General features: G+C 40.4%; 1 protein-coding gene across 1 annotated transcript in view; it reads right to left on the minus strand.

The window, feature by feature from the left end:
- Window positions 1–8,702: 8,702 nt before the first annotated feature.
- The window catches only part of suclg2 (succinate-CoA ligase GDP-forming subunit beta), a 225,093-nt gene continuing 207,828 nt past the window's right edge, over window positions 8,703–25,967 (minus strand). The window contains exon 11 of the mRNA XM_061874945.1: window positions 8,703–10,825. Coding sequence (XP_061730929.1) covers window positions 10,713–10,825 — 113 coding nt within the window. The 3' untranslated portion in view covers window positions 8,703–10,712. The remainder of the gene's footprint in view (window positions 10,826–25,967) is intronic.

Here is a 25,967-nt window from a genome sequence, read left to right on the forward strand (position 1 = left end):
AAAGATTCTTTTCATGGGGCCCAAAATCCCTAGCGGCGCCCCTGCTCATGGCACACTAGTGTGCCGCGGCACAGTGGTTGAAAAACACTGACTTAAACGATGTGACATCATAGAAGCCTGACAGTAATTTGTCATCCATATGTCCATTTTCTACCGCTTGTCCCAATCAGCAAATGGAATACAGAAAAAGGGAGTACATTCAACACTACACTAGTACAGTATGTTGCTTGAAGGGCACCAGTGACGAACTACCATTAGCCCACGTACAGTATGTAGAGGGCTTCATGGAATTGGTTTCCATGGCCGAGCAGCTGCCTCTAAGTCATAAATCTCCAAGTCCAATGCAAAGCGTTGGATGCAGTGGTGTAAAGCCCGTCGCCACAGGACTATAGAGCAGTGAAGTGATGAATCAAACTTTTCAATCTGGCAATCTGATGGACGAGTTTGGATTTTTTGAGGTTGCCAGGAGAAAGCTACATTTCGGACTGCATTGTGCTGAGTGCGAAATTCGGTGGAGGAGGAATTATGATGTGGGGTTGTTTTTCAGGAGTTGGGCTTGGCCAGTTAGTTCCAGTGAAAGAAACTTTGAATGATCCAGGATACCAAAACATTTTGGACAATTCCCTGGGATGGCACTTCAAGTTCATAGGTGAGTAAAGGCAGGTGGCCAAATACTTTTGGCAATATAGTGTGTTGAAGCGACAGCAGTTTGGAGATGCACCTGGCCACGTACAGGTGGGGGCCGTCACATTTGGATGAACACTTTTTAAAATTTACATGGGTAACAAAAGTACTCAAGAAGTTACATTAAAAAAACTTAAAAAAAAACGGTGTGGAGTGGGGGCGTGGCCTGCAGGCCTGCAGCGAAACAGGGTGTGCCAGGACCGGCCTCCAAATCAGCGACAGTTGCCTTGTTTTCTAATCACCTGTCGCTCTGTTATAAGCAGCAGCCAGGAGGAGAGACGGGGTTGGAGACAAAATAAAAAAATATTGAAACCCTGAAACGGGCTCTCATGTCGGTGCTTGGTGGTCTGAAGAACCCCCAGGAGGGCAACCTCCACACCCGGTTCTAAACATTTTTAGTAAAGCAAAACAAAAAAACAAAGATTCTGGACATAAAATTAAGATTATTGCAACTTTTTAAAAACTGCCTCCGCTTCGCTCAATTCCTCCAGGCGGCCAAGGAAATTCAAATCGATTTCAAGTCCTTCAATTACGCGCGCACACAAAACGACGGCAGTTTGGGAAAGAAGGACATTGATTTTTTTTTTTCTGCTCATTTGTACGCCAAGGCCGCCGCTGCAAACGCTAACAATACACGCCGCTTCTTTTACGCCCCTCCACTCTGTGACTTTCTCTCCATAAAACCTGTCAAGAAGCCGATTGTGTGAACGTGCGCACAATCTATCCGCTGTCTGGCGGACAGCTGGCGGGAAATGATAAAATATTGAGAAGCGGCGTCCCCCGGAGGAAAAAAAAAACAAAAAAAAAACGAGCACTATTGCTTCTTTGTGAACGAATACGAGTTTGAACCGGACGGTAAATATCCGGTAGTTGCCGACAGAACAGCCTGGACTCTGATGATTGACAGAAGTGTGCAGAAAAAAAACAAATGAAGTGGGGGAAATAAAACCCCCGCTTGACATAAACAGTTAGGAGTGCCATTTTCTCTGAGGGCCATTGAACGCACCATAAGCTCTCTCACCTCCAGAGGTATTTAGTGCACCTAAAAGAAGTCTCCAGGCTGACCTCCAAAGCTTCTTTCCCCCTCATCTATATTTATATGATGGAGCGTTACTAATTTTGCCCAGTAAATCAGTGTGCACATTTCATTGTGACCTCCAGCTTGACACTGAATTAAACAATATCAGGGCCCGAGAAGTCTGCTTTAACAAGCCTTAAATTCCTCCGTCCAATCCATCAGCGGAGAGCTTTCTGACACACGCAGCCAGGAGCATGAAATAAGGCAATTATTGAACCCTTCAGCCCATTTCTACGGCTTGGCTGGCAGGCATGGCGTGATAGGGTGGTGGGAGGGGGGGGGCGCACGAGCCCTACGTCCACCACTTCCTGTCTGCAGATGACTCCTGGATAGGGGCGATGGAAATTAAAAAGTTGATAAATAAATTAGGGGCGGTGGGTAACTCTCTCACGGTTCACCTTGCGCGAATGAAAAGTGTGACTTTTCTTTCTTTCCACGTTTAATACTCTTTTCTGTTATCGTCAACGTCCGACTCGAAAAACGCGCTACATTTACGCCGTTACATCTACTTGAGTAACTTTGGGGATAAATTGTACTTCCAAGAGTAGTTTTTATGCAACATACTTTTACTTTTACTTGAGTATGTTTAAAGAGAAGAAACGCTACTTTTACTCCGCTCCATTTATCTACATTCAGCTCGCTACTCGCTACTTTTTTTTTATCGATCTGTTAATGTTTGTTTTGGTTTGTCAGACAGACCTTCAAAGTAGGATCCATCCCAGGCCTGCGTTTCACCAATCAAATCCAGTCACTGGTGGCGTTGGACCAATCAAACAGAGCCAGGCGGTCACATGACCGTCTCACGTTCAACCTGACTTAAACAAGTTGAAAAACTTATTCGGGTTTTACCATTTAGTGGTCAATTGTACAGAATATGTACTGTACTGTGCAATCTACTAATAAAAGTTTCAATCAATCAATTAATCAATGAATGCCTACTGAGCCTATGGTGCTGTTAAGTTATTGTGGTTCAATGTGCCTTAATTTTTTTATTTCAATGTATTATTATTTAATATATATTATTGTTTTCGTTGCTTAAAATATAAATATAAAAATATAATTCACTTAAGAGATATTCCTGGCTCTGAATTTGCTCATTGCTATTTTTATGTTTTTGTGCATTATTTGTTGCCGTAATCATTAACAAACAGGTTACTCATCAGTTACTCAGTACTAGAGTAGTTTTTTCACAACATACTTTTTACTTTTACTCAAGTAAATATTTGGGTGACTACTACTTACTTTTACTTGAGTAATACATCTCTAAAGTAACAGTACTCTTACATGAGCACAATTTCTGGCTACTCTACCCTCCTCTGCGCAACTGTCATGGTCCGTGGTCCGGATCATGTTTAGTTTAGTTATGTTCTGTTAGTTTTGGACTTCTTTAGTTCCCGGTTGCACCTCCTTGTTTGTTTTGTCACTATGGTTACTTATGATTTGCCCCTGCCTCTGTTTGGGACACACCTGTGTGTAATCACAAGACACTATTTAAGCCTGCCTTTTTGATCACTTGTCGTGGCTTCCTTGTTTGCGGTAAGCAACAGTCACATATTCACGTCCTAGACTCTGTGCTAAGTTGTTTCCCTAGCTTACCGTGCGTTTGGCACACTTTTCTTTTGTTTGTTTCTGTCAGTTTGATACAGTTTATTATTTATTAAATAATTTCCTACCTTTATGTTTTCGTCCGTAGTGTCCGTGTTTGCATTGAAGGAACGATCCCGCATAAAGATGCGACCCCCACGTGACAGCGACACATTCTGAAATGTCAACTTTTAAAATAATTACGGGATTGATGATGTTGTTTTGAAATGGACAGAAATATTTATCTTACCGTACTTTCCGGACAATAAGCCGCTTTTTTCCCCCAACGCTTTAAACCCGGCGGCTTAAAAAACTCTGCGGCGAATTCACAGATTTTTATATTTTGTATTGGACAAATAGTTTTCATATCAGACCGACAGAGACACTGAAAAATTGTGCTGCCGTTTGTGCTACGGCTTTCAAAGTTTGTTGTTGACGAACTCCAAGATGCAGAGAAGGAGGCAGGCATGGAGTGAGAAAACATGGTTTTAATATAAACAACTAGAACAAAACCAAACAAAGGGTTCAAACCAAAAGCGCGCACGTGGGCGGATAACAAACAAAAGGCCTAGTGTGGAAGCTAACAGCAACCTAGCAGGAAACAGAAAAACTGGAAACAGCTAATGGCTAACAAGAAAACACGAAACAAAAGAGCCAGGAGAAAACAAACTACAAATAGCTAACAGGAACAGCTTACCGCTACGAAAACAAGGACAAATAGTAGCACGACAGGTAGTAGCTTTAACGATGACAGACACGACAGGTAGCAATGACACAAGTGCGACATGCAATACAATAATCCAGCCCTGACTGGAGGAACAAAGGAGGTAAAATAGGACCTGGCTGATTGTCACCAGGTGTGGTCAGGTGCCAGTCAGCCACAGCTGAGAGGAAACTAAGCACTCAGGGAGACAAACAGGAAGCTGAACCGAAATAAGAGTGCTGACAGGAACTAAGGACAGGAAATACTAAGGAGGAGAAACTAAAACACAAACAAACTGTCAGTAGCAAGCCTGACAACGGCCCCATCTTTTGGTTGAGTTTGCTCACTGCGTGTGCTGACGGTTGTAAATGTACCAGTACTAACTGTTTTGTGCCTTTTCTGCTTTATATGATTCCTAATTTATCACTCCAAGCGACGTTTGTAAGTTGATTTATTTACAGACAGACATAGTTTTGCATCTCATTATTGTGTCTTTTGTTATAATCAGAGTCCGTTCTGCAAAAAGGTCAGCCTTGGGTTTCACTATGTAAAAGTGCTCTGAGTTAATAGAGAAAAGTGCTATATAAATATAATTTACATCACTCTTGCCTTTCTAAAATGATTTGTCCTCCTATAACACTGACAACCATCCCCGAGATGTGATTTGATAGTTTTATAACTACCTCTTTGTTCTGATGAGTTGGAAAATGAGAGCGACACACATTTGCAGCTTCAATTTGATCCATCTGGAGTCCTCGGACAGCAAGAAATGTTGTTTTTGACACAATCTCTTACTCAAGTGAACTTTTTTGGGGGGGCCTTTTTTTAATGCAGGTTGTCGACAATCCTGTTTGTCTGGGCGTCCGCTCAGTTTGCCTGACAGATAATCCATCACTCACTCAGTGGGTCTGACAGGAGGAAGTCGCTCTTTTCAAGCCTCTATTGGGAGTTTTATTGGAAGAACTTTTTGTGTTTTGAGTAGAAATGTAAATGTAACGCATCTGGAAAGTATTCACAGCACCTCACTTTTTCCACATTTTGTTATGTAACAGCTTTTAACACAAATGTAACAAGTTGATTTTTATCCTCAAAATTATATGCACAATACCCCATAATGAAAATGTGAAGCATTTCCCCCCCCTTTTTTTTTTTTTTAAGAATTTCTTGCAAATTTATTAAAAATACAAATTTAATGAATCACATGTACAAAACCCAAAACCAGTTTAGTTGGCACATTGTGTAATTAGCATTTCAGCATTAATGGTGCCTTCACAGATGTGTAAGTTACCCATGCCTTGGAGACTAATACACCCCCATATCATCACAGATGCTTGCTTTTGAACTTTGCGCCTGTAACAATCCGGATGGTTCTTTTCCTCTTTGGTCCGGGCGACACGACGTCCACAGTACCCCTAAAAAGTTTGAAATGCGGACTCGTCAGACCACTTTGCATCAGTCCATATTAGATGAGCTCGGGCCCAGCGAAGCCGGCGGCATTTCTGGGTGTTGTTGATAAATGGCTTTCACTTTGCATAGTAGAGTTTTAACTTTCCGTTACAGATGTAACGACAAACTGTAGTTACTGACAGTTGTTTTCTGAAGTGTTCCTAAGCCCACGTGGTGATATCCTTTACACACTGATGTTGCTTTTTTGATGCAGTACCGCCTGAGGGATCGAAGGTCTCGGGCATCCAATGATGGTTTTCAGCCTTGCTGCTTACATGCACTGATTTCTCCAGATTATCTTAACCTTTTCATGATTGTATGGACCGTAGATGGTGAAATCCTTAAATTCCCTGCTGGTTGAGAAATGTTCTTCTTAAACAATTTGTTCAGAGACTTGTTGACAAAGTGGTGACCCTCGACCCATCCTTGTTTGTGAATGACTGAGCAGTTCATGGAAGATTCTTGTATACCCAATATTGGCACCCACCTGTTCCCAATTAGCATGTTCACTTGTGGGATGTTCCAAATAAGTGTTTGATGAGCATTCCTCAACTTTTTCAGTCTTTTTTTCCACTTGTGCCAGCTTTTTAGAAAAATGTTGCAGGCCTCAAATTATACAAATAAGCTAATATTTGCAAAAAAATAACAGTTTACCAGTTCAAACAATAAATATCTTGTCTTTGCAGTCTATTCAATTGAATATAAGTTGAAAAGGATTTGCATATAAATCATTGTATTCTGTTTTATTTACGAATTACACAATGTGCCACGTACATAAATATTCACAGCCTTTGCCATGAAGTTCAAAAGTGGCTCAGGGGCATCCTGTTTCAACTGATCATCCTTCAGATGTTCCTACAGGTTAATTGGAGTGCACCTGTGGCAAATTCAGTTGGTTGCACATGATTTGGAAAGGCACACACCAGTCTATATGGTGCATCCGGAAAGTATTCACAGCGCTTCACTTTTTCCACATATTAAGTTAATGCCTTGTTCCGAAATGGAATAAATAAATGTTTTTGTCCTCAAAATTCCAAAAATAATACCCCATAAGGACAATTAAATTATTAGAATTTTCAAAAAATTTGCAAATTCATAAAAAAAATTAAATAAAAAAAATCACATTTAGTTTATTTTTCGGACCATAGGGTACACCGGAATCTTAGGCGCACTGCCGATGAATGGTCCATTTTCCATTTTTTTATATACATAAGATGCAACAGAGTATAGGGCGCATTAAAGGAGTCATATTATTATTTTTTAAAACACTTCCTTGTGGTCGACATAACATGTAATGGTGGTTATTTGGTCAAAATATTGCATGTATTATGTTATAGAGATCATCTTCAAGCCGCTTTCTGACAGTTCCTTCCAGATGCGCTGTTTTGTGGGCGGTCTTATTTACGTGGCTCACCTTCGGCAGCGTCTTCTCCCCGTCATCTTTGTTGTAGCGGTGTAGCATGCAAGGACGGGAGTGGGAGAAGTGTCAAAAGATGGAGCTAACTGTTTTAAGGACATTCAGACTTTATTTAAATTAATAACGGAGCAGAATTTCCTCATCCGAAATGTGTACCGTGAAAAACCGGCCGACCGGAACGCTCTAATAACAAAAGTTCCTTCGGGTGAATAATGTAAACTCACTACGCCGGTATGTTTTAGCGCTTTGATGGCGAGTTTACTGACAGATATAAGTAAGAACTTTACACTACTTTATATTAGAAATGGCAACAGCGGAGGATGGATGTCACATAACAAGAAGATAGAGAAAAAGAAAAAACGTATCGCTTACGGACTACAAAGGCGGAAGCGCGCAATTTTTCAGGACTTATGCAGATCCCAAATACAGATCAGCAGGTACCAGAAGGTAAGAAAAATTGCTTTTGCATAATATTGCAAAACTATATGCCAGATAATATGTCTTACCTTATACACACACCATGATAATACTAGCTTCTATGTTGAAGCACATCAAGAGGTGCAGCTTCATAGCTTACCAAAGTCGCACTAAAGCATTTTGATAAGATTTTAGAGCGCCGTGTATAATGTTCTTTATTTTCGATGGAACATATAAAATCTTGGTGTTGTTTACTTAAAACATATTGCAGTCCACACATATCTATTATGTTTGACTGCCATCTACTGGTCACACTTATCATTAAAACATGTACCAAAAATATAGCTTCGAGGTCAGTGAGCTAAACCAGAATTATTCCGTACATCAGGTGCACCGGGTTATAAGGCGCACTGTCGAGTTTTGAGAAAAAATTAATAGAAGAAGATTTTAAGTGTGCCTTATAGTCCGGAAAATACAGTAGGTAAGTCCATCAATCCATCCATTTACTACCGCTTGTCCCTTTTGGGGTCGCTGCAGCCTATCTCAGCTGCATTCGAGCGGTAGGCGGTGTACACCCTGGACAAGTCGCCACCTCATCGCAGGGCCACAGTAGGTAAGTATGATTGGTAAGTATGATTTTATTTCTAATAAACACAACTTGTACACATTTTCATTAAGGGGTATTGCGGACAAAAATTAGTCCATTCCATTCTGAAATAGAGCCGTGACATATCAAATTGGCGAATTAGTGAAGCGCTGTGAATACTTTCCGGCTGCTTTGTATTTAACATATCTAGCTGAAATCTTGATTTGAGAATTGAAAACATTTTAACACATAATTCGGTTTGTAGAAACAAGGAGGATTAAATGTTTGCTGTTAACCACAGAACAGCAAAGACAGTTTGCTGGAGTGTGTTGCCGTCTTACCTTTTGAATTATGACGCAATATTGAAGCCTAATAAACGGGTTGCAACAAAGACGACTTTTCTGATTGATTGTTGCACACCACAACAGGTGCAAGATTGGCCGCCTCGCGCGTCACAACAAAGCTGCTCCATACCAACACTTCATCAACACCACACTAGCAGGCTATTATATGTCATTCATCTAGTAAATAGAGCCCACTGAAGTTAATGATTATTGTAAATTAAAGTGTTCAAGTAAGACAACTTATGCTAAATAAAGCATAAACATAAACGTTTTCTTCCTTTCTATAAACATGAATTCATCATTGACATCGAGCAACATTAAATATTATTTGTGTCCATGAGGCTGGAAAGGTGATTTTTTTTTTTTTTAAATGTTCATTTGAATCAGTGTGAATAATTTGTGATTTTATTTTGACAGGAAAAAAAAACACACTTGAAAAAAAGTAGGATATCAATTGTTTTTATTGTTTTACAGCTTTCAATTTGACACATTTCCACGAATAACATTGGCTAATTATTTAAATTCGGTTATATTAAGGTTACATCTGTTTGCTCACTTTTTGGCTTTTAACACTTGCATACTTTACCCATCTGGAGTACCGTATTTTTTGGACTATAAGTCGCAGTTTTTTTCATCGTCTGGCCGGGGGTGCGACTTATACTCAGGAGCGACTTATGAGTGAAATTATTAACACATTACCGTAAAATATCAAATAATATTATTTAGCTCATTCACGTAAGAGACTAGACATATAAGATCTCATGGGATTTAGCGATTAGGAGTGACAGATTGTTTGGTAAACGTATAGCATGTTCTATATGTTATAGTTATTTGAATGACTCTTACCATAATATGTTAGGTTAACATACCAGGCACCTTCTCAGTTGGTTATTTATGCGTCATATAACGTACACTTATTCTTTATTTATTTTAAATTGCCTTTCAAATGTCTATTTTTGCTGTTGGGTTTTATCAAATTTCCCCCAAAAATGCAACTTATACTCCAGTGCGACTTATATAAGTGTTTTCCCTTCTTTATTATGCATTTTCGGCAGGTGCGACTTATACTCCGAAAAATACGGTACTTATTTTATTATATATTACAAAACTAGTTGTGGCTGCTTTTTAAACATATCTGAATGAAAATGGTAATGGCACAGAATGAGGTGAACGTTTTTACAAACCACTTTTAGGCACCGATTTACAATATTCTGAATATACATCACTAAGTGAAGGAGTACTCTTCAAAAAATTTCACAGCGTTTTAAGTTCGTATACTTCATCTATTCGATGAATGGTAATATACACATTATTGGATGGATGGATGGATGGATGGATGGATGGATGGAGAAATATCAAAATAAACAAGAGTGTTAAACAGGACTGTTGTCTTTCAGTCTAGTCAAGTTGAATTATTTTTTTTTCATTTTTTTCCATGTTGAATAAAAGATAAGGTGAAGCTTGATAATGCCTCCAAAAATCCACTTAATTGAAGCAATTACCAAAAAATGGTTCTACAAAAAAAAACAAAAAAAAAAGTTTCAAAAAAAGAATGGAAAAAGTGTTTTATCAAGATCTCAATGTTGTGTGTGTATGTGCGTGTGTGTGTGTTCTGGTAATGCTTACTTAATGGGGACATCATTGTCTACACAGTCACCTTTAAGGGACCTCTGACGATATGGGGACAAAAAAACAGGTACCCTAAAGCAGTGGTCCCCAACCTTTTTGTATCCGCGGACCGGTCAACGCTTAATAATTTGTCCCGCGGCCCGGGGGGATCCATTTTTTTTTCTTTGTCATGAGGATGGATGGATGGATGAAAAAGGGAGGTTTTTGTGGTTGGTGCACTAATTGTAAGTGTAAATTGTGTTTTTTATGTTGATTTAATTAAAAAAAAAAAAAAAGATTTTTTTTTTTTTTTTTAAATAAAAATCCATCCATCCATTTCCTACCGCTTATTCCCTTTCGGGGTCGCGGGGGGCGCTGGCGCCTATCTCAGCTACAATCGGGCGGAAGGCGGGGTACACCCTGGACAAGTCGCCACCTCATCGCAGGGCCAACACAGATAGACAGACAACATTCACACTCACATTCACACACTAGGGCCAATTTAGTAATGAATATAAAAAATTTCTGCGGCCCGGTACCAATCGACCCGGTGGTTGGGGACCACTGCCCAAAGGACGGTTTGCCTGACTTTCTTCATGGGGAAATAAAAAGAAATACATTTCTATTCCAATGAACGTAGAGAGTCGAGGCGACAACAGGGACTACGAGTAGAAAATCGGGCTCATAAAGCATTGCTGCAGTGTGAAAGTAGCTGATGACGGTTCGATAAAAAAAACACGCCTATCACGCTACCGTCCTGAAGTCTGCATGTTGGTCACATGACTCAGAATGAACGGACAAAAGAGTAAAGGCCACCTGAGGTCGCTGAGGAAAAGGACATCTTTCTACTTCCGGATGGCGGCCACGGCTTTCTTGGCAGCGTCGTCCAGGTCGTCGGCTGACGTGATGGGCAGGCCGCTCTCGGTCAGGATCCTTTTGGCTTCATGGACGTTGGTACCTGAAGGCCACAGCAAAACATCATTAAGTCATGTGATCATTTTAATCCAGTTTTTTCATCCTTTTTTGAGCCAAGGCACATTTTTTTCATTGAAAAAAATTCAGGGGCACCCCAGCAGCAGAACTTTTTGAAAACGAAACTCAGTCTATATCAGGGGTCCCCAAACTTTTTGACATATTTTTGAGCGCCGTGTGTAATGTTCTATATTCTCAATGGAACATTCATTGTTTTGGTGTTTACTGGCGTCAACTTGCAGTCCACATGTATCTCTTATGTGTGACTGCCATCTACTGGTCACACTTATTACACAATGTACCAAATAAAATAGCTTTGAGGTAAGTAAGCAGAACAATAATTATTCTGTACATTAAAGGGGAACATTATCACCAAACCTATGTAAGCATCAATATATACCTTGATGTTGCAGAAAAAAGACCATGTATTTTTTTAACCGATTTCCGAACTCTAAATGGGTGAATTTTGGCAAATTAAACGCCTTTCTGTTTATCGCTCTTTTAGCGATGATGTCAGAACGTGACGTCACCGAGGTAACACACCCGCCATATCAATTTTCACATTACAAACACCGAATCTCAGCTCTGTTATTTTCCGTTTTTTCGACTATTTTTTGGAACCTTGGAGACATCATGCCTCGTCGGTGTGTTGTTGGAGGGTGTAACAACACTAACAGGGAGGGATTCAAGTTGCACCACTGGCAAGAAATCTGCCGCCAGACGCCCATTGAATGTACCAGAGTGTCTGCACATTTGACCGGTGATGCTAAGACAAACATGGCACAGAGATGTATGGATAAACTGCAGATGCATTTGCAACAATTAAGTCAACGAAATCACAAAGGTGAGTTTTGTTGATGTTGTTGACTTATGTGCTAATCAGACATATTTCGATGCTAACATGCTACGCTAATCAATGCTAACATGCTATTTACGCTAGCTGTATGTACATTTGAAACTAGATACCCACATTTAATGCGAAACAAACACTTACCAATCGACGGATTTAAGTTGCCCCAGTGTCACAAGATGCGAAAGTCCTGATCGTTTGGTCCGCACATTTTACCGGCGATGCTAATAAGGCAGCCATGCTATGGGCCACTTCATTAGGTACACCCACGCTATGACCGAATAGCGTAAATAGGTATTCGCTCAATAGCTGCAATTTCTTCTTCAATTTCGTTTTCGCTATCTGCCTCCATACTCCAACCATCTGTTTCAATACATGCGTAATCTGTTGAATCGCTTAAACCGCTGAAATCTGAGTCTGAATCCGAGCTAATGTCGCTATATCTTGCTGTGGTAACCGCCATGTTGTTTGTATTGGCAGCCCTGTATGACGTCACAGGGAAATGGATAGTGGTTTCGAAGATAGCGAAAATAAGGCACTTGAAAGCTTTATTTAGGGATATTCCGGGACCGGTACATTTTTTGAAAAAAACTTCAAAAAATACAACAAGCCACTGGAAACAGATTTTTATTGTTTTTAACCCTTTTGAAATTGTGACAATGTTCCGCTTTAAGCACAACAGGTTATAAGGCGTACTGTGGATTTTTGAGAAAATTAAAGGATTTTAAGTGCGCCTCATAGTCTGAAATATACGGTACTTGGTTATTCAAGTCACAAAATGTAAAAAAAGTACTGTTGGTGGTTTTTAAATTGTTATTTATTTGACTTCATGGGGGGAATAGAGGACCACCCATTAGCTCTGCTGTAAGCAAACTAGGATTGTACATTATACCGGTATTAGTATAGTACTGTAAATACTAATGAATCACTGTTGGTACTATACAGTCTCTGAAACGAACCGGTCCCCCACCCCCACCGCGCCGAAGTGACGCCGTGTCATTGCTGGTTTAATGAGCAGACGAGCATGTTCGGCAGCGCACAATCATAGAGTACTTACAAGCAGACACAGTGTGTAGACAGAAAAAGGAGAACGGACACATTTTTGCTTAAAAACTAACGATAAAGGTGAAGTTATTATACTGAAACGCCGTTAGGATGAGGTGCTTTAAGTCATGGCTAGCTAGTGATGGAGATAGATATCTTTTTAAATCCTAGTCATATTTTAGAATAGCTAAGTATGGGTCATGCATAGGCCTTGATAGTTGGAATGTAGCAAGAAGTCATAACACTCTTTTATCTCAAATGTCTCAGGCTAGGAGGAGGGGGAGAGGAGAAGGAGGGTGGGTGAGAGGGAGAGAAGAGGCGAAACTTCCATCGTAGAATGAGATCAATTTGGGCACTACAATTGAAAGGTTGTTGTATCAAAAATTGGTCTCCTAGAGCAGTGGTTCTCAAATGGGGGTACGCGTACCCCTGGGGGTACTTGAAGGTATGCCAAGGGGTACGTGAGATGTTTTAATAATATTCTAAAAATAGAAACAATTAAAAAATCCTTTATAAATATATTTATTGAATAATACTTCAACAAAATATGAATGTAAGTTCATAAACTGTGAAAAGAAATGCAACAATGCAATATTCAGTGTTGACAGCTAGATTGTTTGTGGACATGTTCCATAAATATTGATGTTAAAGATTTCTTTTTTTGTGAAGAAATGTTTAGAATGAAGTTGATGAATCCAGATGGATGTTTATTACAATCCCCAAAGAGGGCACTTTAAGTTGATGATTACATCTATGTGTAGAAATCTTTATTTATAATTGAATCACTCGTTTATTTTTCAACAAGTTTTTAGTTATTTTTATATCAATTTTTTCCCAAATAGTTCAAGAAAGACCACTACAAATGAGCAATATTTTGCATTGTTATAAGATTTAATAAATCAGAAACTGATGACATAGTGCTGTATTTTACTTCTTTATCTCTTTTTTCAACCAAAAATGCTTTGCTCAGATTAGGGGGTACTTGAATTAAAAAAAAAATCACAGGGGGTACATCCCTGAAAAAAGGTTGAGAACCACTGTCCTAGAGCTCTAGAATAAAATATCAAAATAATGTACTCTGTCTCAAGGATTCATTTATAACCAGCTTTTGTGTCATCGAACCAACCTGGGAGATGACCGGGTCAAACGCAACACTAGCTAGTGGCTAACGGCCATCCGCCGTCTGCAGCGTTTTAGCTACTTCTAAATCACTAATCCTCGCCTCCATGGCGACAAATAAAGTACGTTACTTACAAGCATCGTCACTGCAGGACGAGGAATAGCTGAAATGTAAACAAACGCGATTGGTGGATCCACACTGTAATGATACCAAGTAAAATAGCGTATCTAGTCGATACTTCTATGATTACGTCAATATTTTTTGGCATCACAATATCTTCTTTCATTCTTTTAAAATGTACATTGTGTTTATAAAATCAGGAAATATGTCCCTGGACATACAAGGACTTTGAATATGAGCAATGTATGATCCCATAATAACTTGGTATCGTATTGATACCCAAATTTGTGGTGTCATCCAAAACTAATGTAAAGTATCAAACAACAGAAGAATACGTGATTATTACATTTTAACAGAAGTGTGGATAGAACATGTTAAAAGAGAAATTAAGCATATATTAACAGTAAATGAACAAGTAGATTAATAATTCATTTTCTACCACTTGTCCCTAATCATGTTGACAAAATAATAGAATGAGAAATGACACAATGTGTTACTGCATATGTCAGCATTTTTGTTTACTTACTACTAAAAGACAAGTTGTCTTGTATGTTCCCTATTTTATTTTAGGACAAACTTGCAATATGAAACATATGTGTAATGTACCCGAAGATTTTTGCTACAATAAAGCCAATAATGCAATTTTTTTCTGGTCTCCTTTATTTAGAAAAATACCGGAATAATTCTAGTATTGGTATTGTTACAACAGTATTGGTATTGTTACAACACTAAAGCAAACTTATATTTACGAGTTAAAATGCATTAAAAAAATGTATATGCCTGTCATCATGTCTTTCATAATGATTGTGAACGATAGGCAAAATTACCCAAAAAGTGCAGTTCCCCTTTAAAGGTTCAATCAAACAATCAATCAATGATTATTTATATAGCCCTAAATCACTAGTGTCTCAAAAGGCTGCACAAACCACAACGACATCCTCGGTAGAGCCCACATAAGGGCAAGGAAAACTCACACCCAGTAGGACGTCGGTGACAATGACTATGAGAAACCTTGGAGAGGACCGCGCATATGTGGGCATATGTGGGCAACCCCCCACCCCTCTCTGGAGATTTTACAAAAATGTATGAAAAATAGAAAGAAAAGAGGGGATGAAAATATATTTTTGGTTATAATATGGTTTCTGCAGGACGACAAACATGACACAAACCTCACTAATTGTTATAAAGCACACTGTTCATATTAAACATGCTTCACTGATTCGAGTATTTGGCTAGCGCCGTTTTGTCTTACTAATTTTGCCGGTCATTGAACTCACCGTAGTTTGTTTACATGTACAACTTTCTCCGACTTTCTAAGACGTGTTTTATGCCAATTTTTTTCTCATTTTGTCCACCAAACTTCTAAGGTTGTGCATGAATGCACAAAGGTGAGTTTTGTTGATGTTATTGACTTGTGTGGAGTGCTTATCAGACATATTTGGTCCCTGGATGACTGCAAGCTAATTGATGCTAACATGCTATTTAGGCGAGCTATATGTACACACTGCATCGTTATGCCTCATTTGTAACTATATTTGAGCTCATGTAGTTTCCCTTAAGTTCTCTTAATTATATTTATATCTCATGACACTATCTGTATGTAATATGGATTTAATTTTTTGTGGCTCCAGACAAATTTGTTTTTGTATTTTTGGTCTAATTTGGCTCTTTCAACATTTTGGGTTGCCGACCCCTGCTCTAGGGCAGTGGTTCTCAAATGGGGGTACGGGTACCCCTGGAGGTACTTGAAGGTATGCCAAGGGGTACGTGAGATTTTTTTTTAATATTCTAAAAATAGCAACAATTCCAAAAATCCTTTATAAATATATTTATTGAATAATACTTCAACAAAATATGAATGTAAGTTCATAAACTGTGAAAAGAAATGCAACAATGTAATATGAAGTGTTGACAGCTAGATTTTTTGTTCCATAAATATTGATGTTAAAGATTTAATTTTTTTGTAAAGAAATGTTTAGAATTAAGTCCATGAATCCAGATGGATCTCTATTACAATCCCCAAAGAGGGCACGTTAAGTTGATGATTACTTCTATGTGTAAAAATCTTTATTTACAATTGAATCACTTGTTTATTTTTCAACAAGTTTTTAGTTATGTTTATATCTTTTTTTCCACATAGTTCAAGAAAGACCACTACAAATTAGCAATATTTTGCACTGAAACTGATGACATAGCGCTGTATTTACTTATCTCTTTTTTTCAATCAAAAATGCTTTGCTCTGATTAGGGGGTACTTGAATTACAAAAATGTTCACAGGGGGTACATCACTGAAAAAAGGTTGAGAACCACTGCTCTAGGGGAACCAAAAACAATGGATGTCGAGCGGGTCTAACAAGATACTGTGAAAGTTCAATCCATAGTGGATCCAACACAACCGTGAGTTGTCCCTAAAGATTGCAATTTGAGTCTGCGCACGCAGAGTGAGGTTTTTGCGCACAGTTCTGACGCCAAGAGTACCCAACCACAGGTGTGAACACAGCCAAAAGACAAAAAAACACAGAAACCGGCTTTGTGTGGAGGCACCTGATCAGCCATCTGCACACACACACACACACACACACACACACACACACAAACACACACACGAACAATGGTTGGATCCACACAAATCCAGATGGATGACATAGTGCAGGTTCTTTTCTGTGTAAACACTGCCACTGACTGCAGTGTGTGCTTCCTTGGCTGCAGCAAGGACAGAGAGTAGCAGGTGCCGGCTGACACGGTGGCCCAGTGCCCCGGTAGAGCAGCACCCAAACACAAAGACTCTAACCCTCGACTGGCTGCCTCCGAGCGCCGCTCTCCATGAAGAGAAACACAAATCTGACAAGGCTGTCACAACACGGGCGGAGGGGGGATGCCGCGGTGGACAGAAGGACACAGCGAGCGAGGGCGGCCCGGGGAATGCTAGTAAACCAGACGGAAGCCAAAGAGCACAAAGGTTAAATGAGGCAACAAAACAAAAAAACAGCGCCATGCAGTAATGCTGATGTACGTACGGCAGCAAACTGATGACTGCTGGCTGTGAGCTGATCTCACTGGTTCAACATTCATGTTGACTCTTTTTCTTAAATTGGTGTTGTGGAACTGTAAGATTTTTTAAAATTAACCATGTTTCTTTTTTGTTTTTTTTCCATTAGCAGCGCAGTCACTACATTGCGGATTTAAAAAAACTTAAAGTATATTGCACATATTTTTTTCCTAAATTGTTAAATTATGACAATGTAGTAATTGTCTTTTTTAGGGACCGCAATGATCCTATTGCATGGGTGTCAAACTCTGGCCCGCCATCCATCCATCCATTTTCTACCGCTTATTCCCTTTTGGGGTCGCGGGGGGCGCTGGCGCCTATCTCAGCTATAATCGGGCGGAAGGCGGGGTACACCCTGGACAAGTCTCCACCTCATCGCAGGGCCAACACAGATAGACAGACAACATTCACACTCACATTCACACACTAGGGCCAATTTAGTGTTGCCAATCAACCTTGTAATTTAATTTGGCCCTTGAGGCAATATACATTTAGCATTAGAGCTGGCCTGCTGGTGTTATACAGCGTTGGTGCCGCGCTAACACCGCATTCACCACTAATACTCATTCTTGCCAACCCACCTAATTTTCCCGGTAGACTCCCGAAGTTCAGAGCCCCTCCCGAAAATCTCCCGGGGCAACCATTCTCCCGAATTTCTGCCGATTTCCACCTGGACAACTATATTGGGGACGTGTATTTAAGACACTGCCTTTAGCGTTCTCTGCAACCTGTCGTCACGTCCGCTTTTCCTCCATACTAACAGCGTGTCACATAATATTTGTGGCTTTTACACACACACACACACACACATAAGTGAATGCAAGGCATACTTGGTCAACAGTCATACAGGTCACACTAAGGGTGGCCGTATAAACAACTTTAGCACTGTTACAAATATGCGCCACACTGTGAACCCACACCAAACAAGAATGACAAACACATTTCGGGTGAACATCCGCACCGTAACACAACAGAACAAATACCCAGAACCCCTTGCAGCACTAGCTCTTCCAGGAAACTTCCAGCAGACTGACCAATAATTAACGTTTTATTCATGCATTTTCTCTTGCTACTTCAAAGCTTGAATGTTTCATTCATTCATTATTTTATTTTCAAATGTATTATTAGCCTGTGGAAAAAATTGGATATTTACCTCAGAAGATTGCAAATAGAAAAAAAGGCATAACATTTTTATTTAAATTGTATTTGATATGCCATTGATATTTTTTTAATTATTATTATTATTATTATTTGAAACGGGATTTTGCATGTCCATCCATCCATCCATTTCCTACCGCTTATTCCCTTTTCGGGGTCGCGGGGGGCGCTGGCGCCTATCTCAGCTACAAGTCACTAAAGTTATATAAGCCTTGCTTGTTCAATATTTAATGCAAAACTTGTTTAGGTCCCTATTAAAAGGTTAATTTGTTCAACCTTGGCCCCCGGCTTTGTTCCGTTTAAAAATTTGGCCCACTCTGTATTTGAGTTTGACATCCCTGCACTATTGGTACAATAGGGACAGAGGAACCTATTGTATTTCGTATTCCGCACCTTCGCCCCATAATTTGACCCTCTTAACATGCTTCAAAACTCACCAAATTTCACACACTCTTCGGTATGGCAAACTTTCCCAACTTATTAAGCAGCCGAACCCCAAAAATCTAAATTGGGCTTTAGCGCCACCAAGGAAAAAAAAAAAAAGATTGCTTGTAACTTCCGTTAGCAATGTCGTAGAGACATGAAACAAAAACCTCTATGTAGGACTGAATCATCAAATCCATCATTATTAAAGTAGTGTTTGTTATGACCTGATAAGAAAGTGTCTTTTTTTTTTTACAGAATGAAAATCTGCTTGTACATGAATGAAGGTATTTTTATGTCGATAGTTCAATGGAACATTTATTTTCATTATTTATTTTTAAATTTTTGTTTCTTTGTCGGAATCACTCCTTAAACATGTGGAAAAATACAGTGGTGGTCAAAAGTTTACATACACTTGTAAATAACATAATGTCATGGCTGTCTTGAGTTTCCAATCTTTTCTACAACTCTTATTTTTTTGTGATAGAGTGATTGGAGCACATAATTGTTGGTCACAAAACACATTCAGGAAGTGAAAATGTGACTAAATCTGCTGGGTCAAAAGTATACATACAGCAATGTTAATACTTGGTTACATGTTCCTTGGCAAGTTTCACTGCAATACGGCGCTTTTGGTAGCCATCCACAAGCTTCTGGTTGAATTTTTGACCACTCCTCTTGACAAAATTGATGCAGTTCAGCTAAATTTGTTGGTTTTCTGACACAGACTTGTTTCTTAAGCATTGTCCACACATTTAAGTCAGGACTTTGTGAAAGCCATTCTAAAACCTTAATTCTAGCCTGATTTAGCCATTCCTTTACCACTTTTGACATGTGTTTGGGGTCATTGTCCTGTTGGAACACCCAACTGCGCCTAACACCCAACCTCCGTGCTGATGATTTTAGGTTGTCCTGAAGAATTTGGAGGTAATCCTCCTTTCTCATTGTCCCATTTACTCTCTGTAAAGCATCAGTTCAATTGGCAGCAAAATAGGCCCAGTGCATAATACTACCACCACCATGCTTGACGGTAGGTTTGGTGTTCCTGGGATTAAAGGCCTCTCACATTTTCTCCTCCAAAAATATTTCTGGGTATTGTGACCAAACAGCTTAATTTTTGTGTTATCTGACCACAGAACTTTCCTCTAGAAAAGGGGTGTCAAACGTATGGCCCGTGGGCCGGATCAGGCCCGCGAACAGGATTTATCCAGCCCGCGGGACGAGTTTGCTAAATATAGAAATGAGCCGGAATTTTTGAATGAAAGAAATGGCAGTTCTGAATGTGTCCACTAGATGTCACAAAAGCAATTCTGTGTATCTTTGTAGATCAGGGGTCAGCAACCCGCGGCTCTTTGATCACTCTGATGAAGCTCAGCTGCATACTTGCCGACCCTCAAGATTTTTCCGGGAGGTTGTCCGGATTTCAGTGCCTTTCCCAGAAAAATCCCTGGGCTAACATTCTCCGGTTTTCACCCGCATAACTATTTTGAGAGCGCGTCGTGGTGACAATGCTTTTAACGTTCTCTAATACATATCGTCGCGCCCGCCTTCACGCCATGCTATCTGCGTTCCGGCCGGTCACATGTGGCATGCGACCCCTGCTAGCACACATCATCGACTGCAAGGCATACTTGATCAATAGCAACACAGGTTACACTGATGGTTGTGATATAAATAACTTTAACACTGTTACAAATATGCGCCACACTGTGAACCCACACCAAACAAGAAGGACAAACACATTTCGGGAGAACATCCACACCGTAACACAGGGGTAGGGAACCTATGGCTCTCGAGCCAAATGTGTCTCTTTTGATGACTGCATCCGGCCCTCACATAAAACTTAGCTGACGTTGCTTAACACGATAAGTAATTAATAATTCCGCTGGTAATCCCATTGTTAAAAATAATGTTCAAAATATAAAACATTCTCATGCATTTAAATCTATCCATTCGTTTCTACCGCACCTGTTCAAAAAATGGTCAAAAGTATTTTATTTAATGTTGGGTAGCTTTGTAATAACAATGTTATTAAAAAGAATAAGGATTTATTATACTCTAAAAATGTTGGCGTTACTTAAAAATGCACGTATTTAGTTGCAATCAGGGAAAGATCAAATAAAAGAGGCGTAGAAATCTTTTGTCAGAGCATGGGACAACACTGTACAAGGGTACAAGTCAGCGCGTTTCTCCTCATTGAGCTAAATTGAATACTGTCTCTGTTTAATTCCTTGCTTCTTGTCTGTTTAATAGACGTCATCAGTGTTTGAACCTGACAGTTGTATTCAGTATTAAAAATATTACACGGCTCTCACTGAAATACATTTTCAAATATTTGGCTTTCATGGCTCTCTCAGCCAAAAAGGTTCCCGACCCTTGCCGTAACACAACATAAACACAACAGAACAAATACCTAGAATTCCATGCATCCCTAACTCTTCCGGGCTATATTATACATCCCCGCTACCACCAAACCCAGCCCCTTCCTACCCCGCCCACCTCAATCGACCCCTGTTGTAGATGATGCTGCATATGGGATAAAAAACACAATGTTAATGCAGCAGCCGAGGAAAATTAGCAAACTACATAAATAACATCCTGTAATTTGATGTTGATATTTTATTATCTTGATGGATTGAAAATAAACACCAATGAGTGGACTGATGAACATTATCTTCTGACTGGATTGGTTCGCAGCAGAGTATGAAGCGGCAGGAATGAGAATCAGCACCTCCAAATCCAAGAGTCCATGGTTCTCTCCTGGAAAAGGGTGGACTGCCATCTGGGGAGGAGACCCTGCCCCAAGTGGAAGAGTTCAAGTACCTAGGAGTCTTGTTCACGAGTGGGGGAAGAGTGGATCGTGAGATCGACAGTAATGCGGACCTTGTACCGATCCGTTGTGGTGAAGAAGGAGCTGAGCCGGAAGGCAAAGCTCTCGATTCACCGGTCGATCTACGTTCCCATCCTCACCTATGGTCATGAGCTTTGGGTCATGACCGAAAGGATAAGATCACGGGTACAAGCGGCCGAAATGAGTTTCCTCCGCCGTGTGGCGGGGCTCTCCCTTAGAGATAGGGTGAGAAGCTCTGTCATCCGGGAGGAGCTCAAAGTAAAGCCGCTGCTCCTCCACATCGAGAGGAGCCAGATGAGGTGGTTCGGGCATCTGGTCAGGATGCCACCCGAACGCCTCCCGAGGGAGGTGTTTAGGGCACGTCCAACTGGTAGGAGCCCACGGGGAAGACCCAGGACATGTTGGGAAGACTATGTCTCCCGGCTGGCCTGGGAACGCCTCGGGATCCCCTGGGAAGAGCTGGACGAAGTGGCTAGGGAGAGGGAAGTCTGGGCTGCCCTGCTTAGGCTGCTACCCCCGCGACCCGACCTCGGATGAGCGGAAGAAGATGGATGGATGGATTTATTCAGAAAGTATAAATAACGACTAGAGATGTTCGATAATGGCTTTTTTGACGATATTCCGATATTGTTCTACTCTTAATTACCGATTCCGATATCAACTGATACCTATATATACAGTTGTGGAATTAACACATTATTATATTTGTTGTGAAATCTGAAGTTGTCTTAGTTTTTAAGTGAACGTGCCGTGATTTTACCAGTCCGGCCCACTTGGGAGTAGATTTTTCTCCATGTGGCCCCCCATCTAAAATGAGTTTGACACCCCTGCTCTAGAAGGTCTTATCTTTGTCCATGTGATGTCAGATGAAACTAAAATTGAGCTGTTTGGCCACAATACCCAGCAATAAATGCGTACACACTTTATTTAGAAGCATCAAGTTTTTCCCTCTCGCCAAATTTAAGCACTAGCAGGTTGTAGCTCTCACTGCTCTGGCTGCCCCGACAAGCAGATCAATAGCCTTTTTGTCAGAAATCCTATTAACAGTGCTACTTAACGCCTAATATTTCATCTCTTCCTCGACAAGCGGAAAATAAGTCATTCCAACACATCTCTTCCTAGCTCGCTGTGCAAACAATCAATTCTGGAGTGTAATTAATTAGTGCAAGGGCAGGAAGAGGCCTTACGCCGGAACCAGCGGGACGATAGAGTGTCCTGATTCAATTACGGAAGCAACGGATATTTTACCACGTGGAGCTATACTGGTTTTCACAGTTTCGGATCAGTCGGATCATTAAAACCAATTTGCACGTAGGCGAAGCGGCAATGGATACAACACGACACGTATCCATAATGCATGACATATTCAGCAAAAGACAAATGTCTGCTGCAAGGACATTCGGTGGCGTGATAAAGTAAATAACATGGGCAGGTTTGCTGTTTTTTTCCCCCGTGCCGTAAATATTCATGAGGTGTGAAGTGCGTGCGGCATTGTTTAGTTACTGTGGCGTCTGTGTACTCCAAGTCTGAGGACAGAACACGCAATTTATCTGGCATTTATCTGCCCGTTTGGGTGTGTGTGTGTGTGTGTGTGTGTGTGTGTGTGTGTGTGTGTGTGTGTGTGTGTGAGAGAGAGAGAGAGAAAGAGAGTGGATGGCACTATGAGCAGAAGGGAGCGCTGATATCTCACAGCAGCAAAGACAAGGACAGAACCCAGCTGGATGCAGCGCCTCTGGGTGTGTGTGTGTGTGTGTGTGTGTGTGTGGCGTCCAAGGCGTATGTGCTCACCTGCAACCACTAGGTGCTGCTAGAGACCTACTCTCAACTTGTTAAGCCCCACACAGGCTTTTACTACAGAGTTCATACACCTTTCCCATAGCCAAATTCACAGACCTTTTAAGGACTTTCAAGATCAATTCTTTTCAGCTTTTCCAGTACCCTTCAAAAGGTAAATTGCTTATACTCGTATAGCGCTTTTCTACCTTCAAGGTACTCAAAATGCTTTGACACCATTTCCACATTCACCCATTCATGCACCGATGGCAAGATCTGCCATGCAAGGCCCTAACGAGGACCCATCAGGAGCAAGGGTGAGGTGTCTTGCTCAAGGACACAACGGACATGACTAGGATGGCGGAAGCCGGGGATCGAACCAGGAACCCTCAGGTTGCTGGCACAGCCGCCCTACCAACCTAGCCAAGCAGTCTCCGTGGAGTATTAGTCATCCATCCATTTTCTACCACTTGTCCCGTTCGGGGTAGTAGGGGGTGCTGGAGCCTATCTCAGCTGTATTCGAGCGGAAGGCGGTGTACACCTTGGACAAGTTTCCATCTCATCGCAGGGCCAACACAGATAGAAATACAACATTCACACACTAGGGCCAATTTAGTGTTGCCCATCAACTTATCCCCAGGTGCATGTCTTTGGAAGTACGAGGAAGCCGGAGTACCCGGAGGGAACCCACGCAAACATGCAAACTCCACACAGAAAGATCCCCAGGACTACTCAGGACCTTGGCATTGTGACGCACATGCACAAACCCTTGTTCCACCGTGCTGCCCGAGTATCAGTCAAATAAATAATGTTAAATTCAATAGTTATAATACAAATAATTACAATTAAAAATTGAAATTAAAAGGCAGAAACCAATTTGAATCAATCCATAGCCTCGTTGTTTGAGGTCGCCAAATACTGTCTGTACGAAAAATACGGAAAATCTGCTAAAACCTAAGCCTAACATTGAACCGGCAGTTATCATTAACTGAATGGGGCATAGAAAATTAAGCAGTGTGACTATTCAATGTCATTGGTGTTTGCAAACGTGTCTCTATTTGTGTTTTTTATTTTGTATTTCTCATTTTTTTTCTCACTTACAGCACTCAATGACATCGAACCGCGCGTATTGATTCACACCGTTTTTGTGCTTGTAAGCTGCATAATGTGATATAAATACACATACCCTAAAAATGTAAATTTCACTCATTTATTAACAAAGCTGTTCCACATTAATGTAAGGATAATAAATTAAAGGAAAATATGTTGTTTGTTTCAGTCACCTTTCATTAAGCGTACCAATCAATCAATGCTTATTTATATAGCCCTAAATCACTAGTGTCTCAAATGGCTGCACAAGCCCCAACGGCATCCTCGGTTCAGATCCCACATAAGGGCAAGGAAAAACTCACAACCCTGTAGGATGTAAATGTGAATGACTATGAGAAACCTTGGAGAGGACCGCAGCCTTACAACTGTGGCTATGAAAACAAATGAACAAAAAGACAAAAGTGAACCTTTTTTTTATAATTTCACTGATATAGCCAGACAAATTAAGTAGACAACGGAAATAATAGAGCATAAAATGCAAACAACCATGTTGTGTAAAAACTACAAAATCTTTCTTACTATAATTTGTAACATTTGCGAAAAATGTTACAATTTATAAATTACATGACCTTCACAATACAAACAAGTCCAATACTGTAACCATTTTAATGCAATTAAACCAAAACGACAGCTTGTAACTTGTTTGCTTTAACTGAGGTAGTCAGACAAGTTAGAAGTGAAGTGAAGTATATGTTTTAAGTTAAGTCAACAACCAAAACAATGGAGCAAAAAATACATCGAACCATGTTTGATTTCCTTTTTGCATACTTTGCAGCAGGCTAAACCTGGATTTGGTCCACGTTTTATCCAAACTTTGTATTTGTCATTTTTAGAGATGTCCGATAAAATCGGACTGCCGATAAATGCTTTAAAATGTGATATCGGAAATTATCGTTATCGGTTTCAAAAAGTAAAATTAATGACTTTTTAAAACGCCGCTGTACAGAGTGGTACACGGACGTAGTGAGAAGTACAGAGCGCTAATAAACCTTAATGGCACTGCCTTTGCATGCCGGCCCGATCACATAATATCTATGGATTTTCACACACACAAGTGAATGCAATGCATACTTGGTCAACAGCCATACAGGTCACACTGAGGGTGGCCGTATAAACAACTTTAACACTGTTACAAATATGCACCACACTGTGAACCCACACCAAACAAGAATGACAAACACATTTCGGGAGAACATCTGCACCGTAACACAACATAAACACATCATTTACAAGCACTTCACCCAAAATTCTAGCATTTTTCAAACTTTGAAAACACCACATTTTCAAGGTTTTTAAGCACCCGTACGAACCCTGTACTATTTCCCCCCAATCCTATTGCCGTCCTTTACTTTATTTATAGTTAGCTTGATGCTGTACGATATCGCTGAGGTCTAATGGACCTACTCAAAAACATCAATAGCTGCTTACCTTGCAGAGCTGATCTTTTTTCCTTTTGACAAGTCGTGACAAGAATCTCGAGTCCCTTCAAAACCACGCAGTCACCAATTTCCCACAACTTTTTGACTTCTTTCCAAGCTTCTGAGTGATGCCTTTAGTCAGCATCCTCACCAGACCGCTCAGCTACGGGGCTTTAAACGCACCGTTTAAAAGAACAAGATTGAGCGCTTC

The sequence above is a fragment of the Nerophis ophidion genome, linkage group LG16 (assembly GCF_033978795.1).
Source record: "Nerophis ophidion isolate RoL-2023_Sa linkage group LG16, RoL_Noph_v1.0, whole genome shotgun sequence".
Lineage (NCBI taxonomy): Eukaryota > Metazoa > Chordata > Actinopteri > Syngnathiformes > Syngnathidae > Nerophis > Nerophis ophidion.